The sequence below is a fragment of the Chrysemys picta genome, chromosome 7, assembly GCF_011386835.1.
Source record: "Chrysemys picta bellii isolate R12L10 chromosome 7, ASM1138683v2, whole genome shotgun sequence".
In the NCBI taxonomy this organism is placed as follows: Eukaryota; Metazoa; Chordata; order Testudines; family Emydidae; genus Chrysemys; species Chrysemys picta.
Window position 1 is genome coordinate 62,831,891 of NC_088797.1, and position 13,092 is coordinate 62,844,982.

At 51.1% G+C, this 13,092-nt stretch overlaps 1 protein-coding gene and 1 long non-coding RNA gene across 7 annotated transcripts in view; one reads left to right on the forward strand and one right to left on the reverse strand.

Annotated features, from left to right (window-relative positions):
- The window catches only part of PAOX (polyamine oxidase), a 42,762-nt gene extending 33,963 nt beyond the window's left edge, over window positions 1-8,799 (forward strand). For 5 of the 6 annotated variants that reach the window (XM_042856119.2, XM_065551627.1, XM_024111649.3 and 2 more), the window contains 4 exons: window positions 5,175-5,430; window positions 6,332-6,444; window positions 7,215-7,372; window positions 8,329-8,799. In XM_042856119.2, coding sequence (XP_042712053.1) covers window positions 5,175-5,430; window positions 6,332-6,444; window positions 7,215-7,372; window positions 8,329-8,478 — 677 coding nt within the window. In that variant the 3' untranslated portion in view covers window positions 8,479-8,799. Of the gene's footprint in view, window positions 1-5,174; window positions 5,431-6,331; window positions 6,445-7,087; window positions 7,373-8,328 lie in introns of all 6 variants that reach the window. The other variant, XR_010589180.1, reaches the window with a different exon arrangement.
- A 3,459-nt stretch (window positions 8,800-12,258) lies between these two features.
- Window positions 12,259-13,057, reverse strand: LOC112060580 (uncharacterized). The gene is made up of 2 exons (XR_002889868.3): window positions 12,927-13,057; window positions 12,259-12,786 (listed from the first exon to the last, which is right to left on the reverse strand). It is a non-coding gene; the product is annotated as an uncharacterized LOC112060580 (long non-coding RNA).
- Between the last annotated feature and the right edge of the window lie 35 nt (window positions 13,058-13,092).

Here is a 13,092-nt window from a genome sequence, read left to right on the forward strand (position 1 = left end):
ATGTTCAGACATGTTTCTTTTATCATCTTCAACACAGCTTCCTCCTGAGAAGGAACACTTCTCGTGATGTTGTTTCATTTGGGCAACCAGGCCTTGCATTTCTTTGTTGCACTATTTGCATTTTGCACGCATGCCTGTCTTACCCCCAGGTAGAGGAACTTCATTAAAATATTCCCAAACTGGGTCTCTTTTACGGCCTGCTGCCATTATAGGTTTTCCCTTCTAGTGAGAGAATGGTATGGTAGATCTCAAATCAATGAAGGCTACACTCAGAAAGACCTCAAGACTTCTGGAATATGCTGCTCAAACAGTTTCACTTTTGTTTCTGCTGCCTGTCCCTCCCTTCTCACATTTATCTCCAGACTTCTCCTTGTCCAGATATATTCAGCCCCCAACAATCTTCTATTCATTGAACTTTCTGAAACTTTGCACTTTTAGAGGGAGGTAAGAGATTGACTCTGTGTACACAAATTTGCAGAGGAACAATAGGATTGAAGTGTTTTAGTTCTCACCTCTATATATTATTCATTTATTTATATATTTAAAAACATTTTTGCTCTTAACAAGCATTTGTGGAGGTTTTCAACAGAAAGCTTTACATTACCAGTAAAATTGGAGACACAAATCCACAGTTTGAGAACTGCAAAACTAAGCATCTCTGGCGGTATCTTCTAGCCTGAGCACTGAGTCCCCTTGGGTAGATAGAAAGATTAACTAATTAATCGATACAGAAGCCCCTGGAACCCCATAAGATTGGATCCCTAATCCATGAACTATTGGAACTCACTTACAAGACTTTTCTTAAACATTACATGAATATAGTCTCATACTATGGAATTAGAATTTATAATCACTATTCCATGATGAGAAATCTTTGCTCAATAATGTATCCTAATTAAAACTAACTTTAGATAGGTTTTTTCCTCAAAAAGCATTTTATCAAAAAAATCCGATTTAAATTTAAAAAAATCAGACTTTTTTTTTTTTTAAATCATTGATTTTTATCCACCCTGTTCAGCACCAACCAAACATGTGACTCTGGGGTGTGCCAGCCACGCCCGCCCTTGCCAGCTCCGTCCTGCTGTAGCAGGGGCGCTGACAGCCCTGCAGGGGCAGCTGGGCAGCGCAGGGATGGAGTTCTCCCAGCCAGCTACCCACGACCGGAACTGACTCCCAGGAGCAATTGTGTGGGTGTGGAGCTTGGCCAGGTCCCTCTGCCCTGACCTGGTCTCCCTGCAGCAACTGCACGCTCAGGCTGTGGATGAGGCCGAGACCTTGGTGCCGGGTGGCATCCATGCCATGCTCCGTTATACAGAGGCCTGGGTGGTTAATGACGAAGGACCGCAGGCTATCGTAGCCATGCATCCAGAGCAGAGCAGTGGCCCTGGCTGCTTCAAACAATGCTTGTGTCTTTTATAAAGAGCCAAGACTTGGAGGGTGCTGGGATGGCTGGTAAGGCTGCCAGGAGACGCATATGGGTCAGTCTGCTCTCTGTAGCAGAGACCAAGGCGAGGGGCTAGCTCCCCTTTTGCAGTCTATCTCAGTGTGCCAGTGCTCAGGTGAGGAGCCCATCCAACAAGGGGCTGGGAGGCAGCTCTGCGAAGGGCACCACGAGGGGCAGGATCGCTGGCTGTGGCTGCTGCAGCAATGCCAGGGACAGCAGCAGATTAACTTTCTCTGACCAAGCCCAGGAATCGGCCACGCTGGGTATAATCTCAGCGGGGACAGATGCCTGTCAGCCAGGATGTGCCAGCTTGCCACATACAAGGAGAACCGAAACCCCAGCGAGCTTGGGAAGGTCAGGGGGCGGAGCGCATGTCGCTCAGCAAGGGAGAGACACAATGAGCTGTCCACCCTGCTGAGCAGCCTTTGGCGAGGATGCGGAGCAGCTGTGTGAAAGCTATGGGGACCCGCCGAGGAGGAGCGAGGGTGGTAGCTGTGTTTGCTGCTCTGGGAAGAGGCTGGGACGTTTGGGTCCTGCCCGCCCTGGCAGGGTCTCCAGGTAGTGCCTCCTGGCTGGTTAAGGGGAAGGCCGTGGTACTCAGAGCTGTTTAAAAATGCTGTTTGTCTCCTGTTTCAGCCCAGCACTGGAGAAGGAAGCTCTCCACACCCTAGCTGAGTGTGTGAAAGACTGAGAATGCCCCATCCACATCTCAGCTAGCCAAGGAGTGCTCCCCCAAACGGGACACCCCTGCTATCTCTGCAGCAAAGAACCGCTCCCTTTAAAGCTGTTTCAGCCTCTACCTATCAGGAGCAAAACATGACCCAAGCCCATTGTCTCCCCAGTGGCAGGGCCCTGGATGGATGGCTTCCTGCCACGCCCCCAGCCAAGCAGGGGCAGGGCTAACTGCAGTCAGTCTGGGGATTAAATCTAGCTTGTCCGGTGGGACCCCGCTCTCTCCCCTGAGTCAGATCCTTTCTTCAGCATTCAGGAGGCAGCAAACACTTTTTGTCGTTGTTCGGTTCTTGAAAAGAAGTCATCCAGGAGACTTGCAATGTCCAATCAGAGGTAAAAAGAAGAACAGGAGTACTTGCATCCGAAGAAGTGGGCTGTAGTCCACGAAAGCTTATGCTCTAATAAATTTGTTAGTCTCTAAGGTGCCACAAGTACTCCTGTTCTTCTTTTTGCGGATACAGACTAACACGGCTGCTACTCTGAAACCAATCAGAGGTAGAGTTCTTATGAATGTGCAGAAATGCCAAGTGATTTAGATGTTCTTGGCCCATTGTCGTTCGCAAATAATTTTTCAGTCTGCGCAGAAAACTGAATGATCGCTCAGCGGTGCAGGTTGTAGTCAGAATTGCGTAGCACAATTTCAGGAGAATTGTAACTTTTGACAAAAACGTCACTCAAGCCTTCATTTTGTTTCAGAAATTGCTTCATTTCGCTCACTGAATTAAGCTGGCAATTTCTCGATCTGCAAATATCACTCAACATTTCTAAATGAAGAGAGAGCCTCTCCGTGTGAATGTCACCATGGAAAGCGTCACTTATTGGGACACTGTCCTGTTTTGAGCCATTTACTGCATCAGTTATATGCTTCTCCAATTTTACTGGGAATGTAAAGCTTTCTGTTGAAAACCTCTGTTCAATGACAACTTCGCAAGCATCAATGATCCTGACATATGTTAGATGAAAATACTGTTTTGGGTCACTGAAAGTGTGAGGTAGGCCAAATTGGTGGCTTGTGTTTTCTCAGGAACATAGGATCATCTAAATACGATTTCTTGCCTTATCTATTGTTGTTTCCCAGAAGTGATTGTATGATGAATCAGTGCACATCCCACGCAACACCTCTTGCAACAGGCCATCTTTCTTCATAATGCTTGCCAATGACATGTTTGGGCTTTGAATGTTTGCATTAACTTTTTCTACAGAACCCATGGATTTCAGAAGAACTGTTAGTGTAAGGTACATTGAAAAAGATTGAAGTTGCTTCAAGAATCCACTGCATTTTGAGCCAAATTCATCTGAAGAGTGACTAAATTCATTCAGGCAGTTCGTCATGGCCTCGTAGTTGCTGAGCAGTGATTTAATGCTGCTGAGCCTCAGTGTCCATCTTGTTGGGCACAGTGGTCGTAAAGAAGGCTCCCCTTCACTCTGAAACTCTCTGAATGCTGTCATACGCTTTGATGACTCCCTGAGGGCATTGATGAGATCGTTCACCATTGAAAACATATCACAACATTCTGGACTATTATGCAGGGCATCCTGCGTGGCAAGGTTAAGGGAATGTGCAGCACAGTGCACAAATTCCACTCTCGGCTTTCGATCCTTCACTCTGACTTGGACCCCAGTAAATTTACAGGACACATGACTGGCTCCGTCGTAACACTGCCCCCAGCAATCAGAAAAGGGCAAATCACACCTGAAATGTATCTTTCACAATTTTGAAAAGAGAAGCAGCATCCATTGTGTCAGTTTGGTAAAACCCAATACACTCCTCATAAATCTAGTCTTTACTAGAAAAGAACCTTAAAGAAAAACGTATTTGTTCATTTCTTGACAGATCAGTAGTCTCATCCATTACAATGGTGTAAAACCTAGAAGCCTTTATCTTTTGCACAATTTGTCTTAGCACCATCGTTGCCATCGTTTTGATTATTTCGTTAATAACCTCATGTGATAGTCACTTGTATTTTGTGCGACTAGGCCAGTCTCAGTTCCTCTGAATTTGTGCTGCAGAGCAACAAGGGCTGCATCAAATTTGAATCACTCTCATTATGTCTACGTAATGCTATGCCTTGTTGAGCTAGGTACTGAACACTGTTAAAAATGTTGTGTAGTGCATTCCTAGCTGATTGTGGTTCTTTTCTGTAACTGGCCGACATTAGTGCAGAAACATTGACTTGCGATTGCAGAGCAGCGTTCTTCATTACCCCTTCCTTGTGACAGAAGGATTTTTTGTGTGATGTAAAACCACACAATGTGCATCTTGGAATCCAGATGAAATAAACATTGATTCGGCCTTCGTAGGAAATATTAAATCTTCTTTTCAGAACAGTTTTTGCAGACTGAGCAAAAAGCGCCACAAGATTACAAGGGCCAATTAGAAGTGGAAAGTCAGAAGCAGCACTCGCCTGTTTCAATACATTATATTTTGTTGTACGCTTATACAACCAATTATATATACTTTACTTTAAAGAGTATAAAATAATCAAGTATTGTGCTAAATACGATCGTACCCCAAACTGACCACCAAATTGAAGTTGCGTGTTTTTCCCCTCAGGCACTCAAATAGTATACGGACGCCTTTCAAATGAATCCGGATCAGGGCCATATTTGTAAGAGATGCAGCGGTGCAGAGTGGGTGAATTCATGACACAGACTTCCAACCTTCTGCTTAGACGATGATGAGAATAATGTGGGTCTCCATCACAGTCCCGCATCATTGTCATCATTGCGTATGCAGACTGTTGGAAGACTGCACGTCACAGAAGCACTTTGATAATTTAGCCTGTTTTCACGACACAAGGTTGCACTATCTTAAGAAATAAGGTTAAGCATGCCCTTCAAGTTGATGCTCAGTGGACAATTGTGAACAGACATATTGTTCACATCAAAATGTATGTAAAATATAAGCCCAAACATTGGTGGAGCCTGGCCCACATTCCTGAATAGTGGTGGAGCACGGGCACCACAGGCCCATATAACTCGCCGCCTATGTTCGTAGGGTTCCTTAAAGAGCATCACGAGACCTTTATCGACCCTCCGCTGCCTCCCCGGAAAGCAGACGCCATTAGACAGCTGGGCTTCGGGACGAACAACAAGATCTTCCTGGAGTTTGAGCAGCCGTTCTGGCCACCGGACTGCCAGCTGATCGAGGTTGTCTGGGAGGACGAGTCTCCTCTGGTCGAGGCTGGGACCGACCTGCAGGCCAGCTGGTTCAGAAAACTTATCGTCTTCTTGGTCCTCCAGCCGCCGGAACGGTATGTGGGGGCCCGAGTTGGGGTGTGGTAACTGGCTTCTGGGGGTGCTCTGGGTTAGAATAGATGGTACAGTTCAGCTCACGAGAGTGCCACGCACCAGTCCCACACTTCCCTGACATTCAGGGGACTGGTTCATGGCAGTGTTGTGGCCTTTTCTCACTGGAGCCATCCAGCAAACTCTACCCATTCAGCCCCTTGAGAACTGTCGGTACCCAGCTAAGTGGGCAGGATGCCAGGGAATACAGGGCAATGAATGTTACTGACCAGGCCTTGCAGAATTGATTTGTCCACTCCAGTTTATGTTAAACTCTTGGTTCTTGTCCTTATAGCAGCACAGAGAATTTTCTGAGTGCGGCCCAAGTGTGACTGGTTCAGTGTTGCCCTCCTGAGTCTGCCGACAGGCAGCTCCAGTGCTGCTCAGAGCTCTGCCAAGCAGCCACGGAGTGCAACTGTGACCCTAAGAGCCCCTAACGCCCACTGGCATAGGTTACGCTGTCTCCCATCAGACCTTCCAACTCACTCCACCCACACCTCCATTGTCATGGTATTTATCCAAAGGGTTCTGTCACCCCTGAAAGCATGAAACCAGATCTCTTGCCACCCTGAGTCTGTCCTGCTCCCAGCAGAGTCCTGGCCCACAGCTATTTCCTACTTGTACCAGTGACTCACCGCATGTGGGAGTTTTGGGCCACAGCACCTGCCAGCTGTGCCTCAGTTTCCCTGCTGGCTGAAGCGCTGGCCTGCAGCTTTCCTAGCATTGCCAGATTCCCATCATTCCCAGCAGCCATCTTTGCTTTCAGTGGAGTTGTGGCCCCCAGCTATTTACCTAGCTGTACCAGGGTCCCCCCATGCCTAGCAGATCCTCTCTCTGGAATGAAGCTGCTCACCTCTCTTTTCTTAGGTATGGGCACGTCCTCTGTGGCTTTATTGCTGGGAAGGAATCTGAGTACATGGAGACCCTCAGTGACGCTGCAGTTCTTACGGCCTTAACTGATGTCATCCGTAGACTGACAGGTAACCCCAACCCCCCCCCCTCCGCCCCCCCCCGCCCACTGGCCTACATGTGAATTCTTCAGTTCATTGGGCTGAGCTTTCAAAGGGACTAGTGATGTTGGGGCCTCGCTGCCTGGGGCCTCAACTTGACTTGCTTTAAAGGAACCTGCTTTTCAGCAAGTGCTGGGCACCCTCGCTCGGGAAATCAGGCCTCTCCCTGGTGCTTCCAGCTGAGGCTCCCAAAAGCACTAACCCCTTTTGAAAATGGAGGCCATGAAACAGGAAGCTGAGGGCTCCACGCCATCAGAGTCCCACCATAGGAAGTGAGCCACCCACCACGCAGGGGAGAGCTCGTCTGGGGCGATGGCGGCTGTTGAGATTCCAGCTTTGCTGCGTTAGTTGAAGTGTGAGGCCCCGCACTGGTTCGCAGAGCTGACTGCGGAGGCAGGCTCCTGTAGGGTGTGGAACGGTGAGCTGGGCTCTTCAGCCATGTCCTGGTTTGTAAATGATGCGTAAGCAGATGGCATTATCCCCTTCCTCATCTGCTAGCACAGCCCCTGCATGCTGGGTGGGATCCCAAATTACCCCTTCCTGCATGGCCCCTTATTGTTCACTTTATAATCCTGAACTGGAGCTAATGTGACTCACCTGGTTTGGTTGCTAGGATGAGTCGCAGACCAGCTCTGCATGTCTGTGCAGAGTCCTAGCGCCTGATGCCCTATGAATGCTGCTTGTGCTGTGAGATGCAGGCCCCCCTTGCTGGGTGTTCAGCTGCTGTGTTTGTGGTTCAGGGAACCCTCACCTCGCCCCGCCAAAGAAGGTGATGCGATCTCAGTGGCACAGCGCTCCCTACACCAGGGGCTCCTACAGTTACGTGGCCGTCGGCAGTTCAGGAGATGATATTGATGCACTGGCTCAACCCCTTCCCGAGGATGCAGCTGACCCCCGGGTAATGGCTTTGCTTTCACACCTGGGTACGGTAGCAAAGGAGTGCAGCGTTCCTTCTGCACGGCCTGTGGGGTGAACAACTGCAGTTGCCGTGGGGGGCTGGAGATGGGAATTACAGTAGCTGCCTTTGTGTGATTGTGATGGTCCTGTCTGATGTCTGTCTTCCCCCCACCGTCTCTCGCTGCTCCCTCTGGTCTGACTCATCAGGGCCCAGCTGGTGCATTGTCCCCCTCTGGTGGGGGATGAAGCGTTTCTCCCCAATTGGCTGGCATAGCATGGGGCATTGCAACAGGCTTTGCTACCATGGGGAAATCTCCCCCCTCGCACTAGTGCAGCCGGAGTTCTGGCAGGGCTAACGAGGGGATGGATGACACACCAGACACTGGCATTTGTCAACTCCGAGCAGGGCTAGATGTGCTGATGACAAAAATGCCTAATTCCTGGTTGCAGCACAGCACCAGAATGACAGCTACAGTGTTGGCGCATGTGCCAAGGGAAATGGGGAGGGCAGCTTGGCATTGAAATACCCAGGGAATCCACTGCTTAACAAAGCCCCATTCATCGACAGCTAAACTAGAAGGATGTGGGATCTGGGCCTCTCCCAGCCATAATGAAGCTACAGGGCATGGGTATATTGCAGCAAAGCCCTTATAAACGGTTCAACAAAATGCCCTAGGCACCATGACCCGGGGCAGGTTACCGGGACGTTTGCTGTCCCCAGCGTGGGAAGTGCCATGGGAGGTGTGGTATACGTAGTGTGGTGCATGCACAAAGCTGTGGCTGCAGTGGAGTAGTCCCCCTCCCCGGTTCTGTATGCATCACATGTTCTGTTGGAAGCTGGACGATTATCCCTGAAAGAGGCATGCAGCCGCCTTTCCGCATAAGTCCAAGAACAGTGTGATTAACCCTGCAAGTGCTGTGCTGTGCTCACGCCTGCTTCTGCTCTTCCCATTGCAGCCGCAGCAGGTTCTCTTTGCTGGAGAAGCCACGCATCGGACTTTCTACTCCACTACGCATGGGGCCCTTCTGTCGGGCTGGCGGGAGGCCGACCGTCTACTCAGCCTGTATGACACGTCTGAATCCCACCAGCACAAGCCTCGGCTCTGATACCGCTTGCTCGCTTCTCCCTGCTGCCGGGATGCTGCCGGCTTCCGGTTTCCAGCTCGTTCCTCAACCTCTGATTCCTTCTGTCCCTTGCCGTTGCCAAGGGAAAGGGGTTAGTTTGTCTCTAGCCGGCGCACCCGCTCTTTGTGGCTTGTCTCTCTGATCTCCCTGCGATCAGACCAAAGGCAGGGTAGCTGTAGGCTTGAACCCAGCACTGGGAGCTGCAGCACCCACACGGACGAGGACGACTGGGGAATTGAAACGTCACCTAACTATGCAATGGAGTGCTGTCAGTAGTAACAAGTAAATCTCTATTGTTAGGGCTTTGTGGTTGCAGCTTGTCTTCTCTGCCTGCCCCTGAGAGGAACATGGTAGCCAGGATGCTCCTAAGACAGGTGCTGTAAATGTGTGACCCACATGTCAGGCCACAAACCCCGGTCGCTCCTGAGACAGGTGGTGTAAATATGTGACCCATAAGCCCTGCTGAAAGCAATGGGCAGAGTCCCATTCTCTCCAGTGGGCCTTGACTTCAGCTCTGACATTCCCATCGCTAGGGTGGGAAGTCGGCCCATGGAAGGGCTGTGTGAAAACTGCTGGCTGAATTTCCCGTTGTCCTCTCCAGGGCAAAAATAGGTGGATCCTTGCCTGGCTGAGGGGTAACGTTAGTGTCCCAAAGGCCTGGTGGCCCCGTATCCAGTAGGGCCCTGCCCCCAAGGTGTGGGGAGGATAGAGCTGAATGCTATGCCCCTCAGCCTGCCCCACAGACACCAACAGCAAGTTCAGGTAATACAGCCTAAGGGAAACCTAGGGGCAGCCACCTCTCCTGGGCCATAGGGCGAGTTCTCCATTGTCTAGGAGTTTGTTCACCCCGTCCCTGTGCCTGTGCAGACAGGAGGGAGAGGAGCACTTGGCTCTCGTTGCTGTTGCCTAAAGGCCTGGAAACTGCTGTTCCTGTTCAAAACAGAGCAGCTCCTGGGGGCTGAGCATCCCCTCCCCTTGCCAGCAGGAGACACCAGCACGAATCTTACACACGTCCCGGAGTGTGAAAGCACAGTCTGGCCTCAGCTTGCCTGCTCCCTGGAAAAGATTAGTGCCAGGTTAAAATCCCTCCGAACTCGGCTGGGCTGTTATCCACTCAACCTGCCCTGATTTAAGCCACCTACAAGCCAGAGACCATGGAGATGAGCAGCGGGAGCCAGGACAACAGCAGATGAGGCTGTGGTGTACTCAGGCCGTGCTGCAAGGGTGGGAACAGCAGGGCCAGTAATGATGCCAAGGTTGTGGAGTGGAGATGAGTGAAGGGTGGAGTTAGCAGGGGCAGACATGCAGCGGTGGGTGGAGGCTCTTCTCACGCTGGAGAGCTGGTGTCAAGTAAACTGAAGCCACTGATCAGAAGAGGCATGCAAAGGGCAGTTTCTGCCTATAGCCATTGGGACCCCCACAGCAATGTGACTGTGCAAGAGGGGACTAGGAACACCAGCCCCCAGCACTCTACTAAGCTGGAGGAGTCAGCCCAGCCCTGGAAGGAGACGGGTACATTTAGCACCAAAGCCAAAGTTGTTGACAAGAATCGCAATGTCGGGTGCATGAGTGTGGGGCAGAACTGAACTACAGGAGGGGGTAGGGGCTCATTTTCTAGAGGGCCAGGCTGCTGGCTAGAAGATCCTCCAGCACTGAGAGATAGCAGGGAAAGGAGGAGAGTGTAGGCGTGAGGAGAGGGGAAGTGAATCCATTGAAACAATCTAGGACACAAGGAGGGAGCCAATTTCTTGCCCTTCCACGAGGGAGGGCTGATCCGGACACTTGGCAAAGGGAAGGAGGGAGGGTCTGAAATTAGCTTGGGGTGGTGGTAAGGAAAGGAGCAGCTAGCTTTGATGTGGGATACTGTCCTGTCTAAAATGACACCGGGAACAATTCCATTCCATAGCCATCACCTTGCTCTTGAGCCAGAAACCCCAATGCCCTTCTGTCCCCCTCCCAGAGCACCACCAGCTGGTCACACTGAACTGCCAGCTGCTGTGCAACCTCCCAAGGAGGACAGACTCATCAGAGGATCTGCTACAAGAAGCTGCCCAGGCAGTAAATCACTGCAGAGGAGTGCCTCATCTACCATGCTATTCGGACCAAGGTTCAGCCTGCTGCAAAGAGAGCCTCTGTGGCCAGCAGCCAAGCTGCTGTGAAGTGAGACTGCTGGAACACAGTGGGGATGAGGTGTCAATGGCACCCCTTAGCTTCCTCCCAATGGCCTTGGCACCACACAGAGTTGCATGTTTCAGTCAAGTACTATGAACCCTGGCACTAATTCTTAGAAAACTGTAATGCATTGCCATTCTGTCAGTTGAATAAAGTGCCACTCTCCCCTCCCTCTGCCCAGCAGGGAGATAGAGACTTCTTACACCAGAGGTTCTCAAACTGCAGAATGTATTCTGGGGACCATGAGAAGCTTTAGGAAAAAAATTCACTTTACACATTTAGAGCTGGGCATTCGCAGAGCAGTGGCTGCTGGGCAGCACTCAGAGTTGGGGGGTGTAAACTACAGCCACAAAGAAGGGAGGTGCGATCAAATAAGTTTGAGAACCATTTACACTGCTATTTTCAGACCTGTTGCACAAGTTCAGATTTGACATGCACTTAAAGCCTCATAGACCAAGTCTGGTTAGATCTGAACACATGGAGCCCAGTGCTGCTCCCAGCTAAGCCACTGCAAACCCAAAGAAACCCTACTGCAATGAAGTGGTGAGCCCATTCTGATCCTGTGGCAATTCCCCATTAGGTGAGAGTCTATGTATTTTTGCTGGCTGGAGGAATCTTACCGCATACCGTTGTGCGTAGGCATGTTTTTCTGTTCCCTGTGTACATGGCATTGGCAACATTGAAGGAAGTCTGCACGCTGGTTATTTCATTCTTTTCGCACTTCTAGCAACCGGACAAATGTTGCCTAAAGGCAATTATTTTACTCAGCACTTTAGGAAGTGAGCAGCAAAAATGATGGTAGAGGTAGCCCCAACTTCTCCAACTAAGGCTATACAATGGTTTCTGTTTTCACACTGTTTACAGTCACTCACAGCGCTGCAAACCTCACAGTTTGGGCTCCTGCTATTCACACTTGCTTTCTGGCAGAAGGCAGTTTTTAAAAAAGATTTTAGCTGCCTTTGAGTATTAGAGTGGTGGGAGAGGGAACGCACTCACCATTATTAAAAAAACCTGGTCTTATAAAATAAATAAATAATGGAGATATCCCATCTCCTAGAACTGGAAGGGACCTTGAATCCAGCCCCCTGCCTTCACTAGCAGGACCAAATACTGATTTTGCCCCAGCTCCCCAAGTGGCCCCCCCTAAGGATTGAACTCACAACCCTGGGTTTAGCAGGCCAATGCTCAAACCACTGAGCTATCCCTCCCCCCAACTCTGTGTTGGACAACTCTGTAGCTCAATTGGGTGGGGTGGGGGTTGGAAGGTGAATTTTGGGAAGGCAATATCTTTTGCTGGGGAGAAGCATAAATCCAGCAAAAAGTGGATTTGATTCTGAAAACAGCAAGCTGTGCAGTCAGCACACTGTGTGTACAGGCTCTGTTAGTGTATAAAGCACAAGAAGGCAGGACACGTGTGCATGGGAGAGAGAGGGGATATGGCCCCTTGGGAAGGAAAGTTTCTGTGGGTGAGGGGAGAGAGTAAAGCCCTGTGGTTATGACAGGAGTCGCTGTCCACATGATTTGGGGATATCAGCATGAAAGCTGGTAGAAATGGGAGCCTAGTAGCCGGAGAGAAGAGCAGGAACTCAGCAGCTTTGACCCTGGCTCTTTATTCAAAGCATCAGAAGCAGCAGTATGCAGGATGTCATCTTCAAGGAGGGCAGTAATACAAGTGCTCCTGGAGGCGACATGGAGTCCATCTGCATCACTGGGTGCCTGGCGCTGCGGGGTCTGAGACTTGCCTTCCAGATGCAGTGGAGCTGGACAGCTCTAGTACCAGTTGGTGCAAGCGATCTGGTATCGCACATCATCCAGCAGCAGCATGGGTGTTTCCTCGGCTAGCATGGGGGGCATTGTTTCAGATGGAGTGGGGGGAGCTACCCTGGCAGGGGGGCTTTTGTCTGGCACAGGTGCTGATGCCATGGCAGGGGGCGCCACGGGGGGAGCTGCCCTGGGAAAGGGGGTTGTGCCTGGCCCAGGGGGCGCTGCCCTGGCGGGGGGAGCTGCGGGGGGTGCTGCCCCAGCTGGGGGGGACGTGCCTGACAGGCCAGGGGATGAGTCCGTACTCCTTGTGCCACACCCTGGCTGCCCCTCACACCGCGGCTCTGCCATCGCTGCCTGGGGGGAGAGAGAGAGAGAGGGGGTGTGTGTCACAGGAGAAGCGGTCGGTACCGTGCCTTGCCCCCCCCGGTACCAGCCCGGCTCAATCCGCCCCAGGTACCAACCAGCCCGCCGTGTCCCCTCCCTTCCCAGCTCACAGAACTGCAGCTCCCGCGCCGCCATCTCACCTCGGGCCGCCCCCGCCGGCACATGCGCAACCACCACTGCCCCGCCCCCAACAAAGCCCCGCCCAACACCCCACGTCACAAAGCCACGCCCCCAATGGAGTCACACTACAGCGCGGGTCCCCAGGGCCCGGAGTTC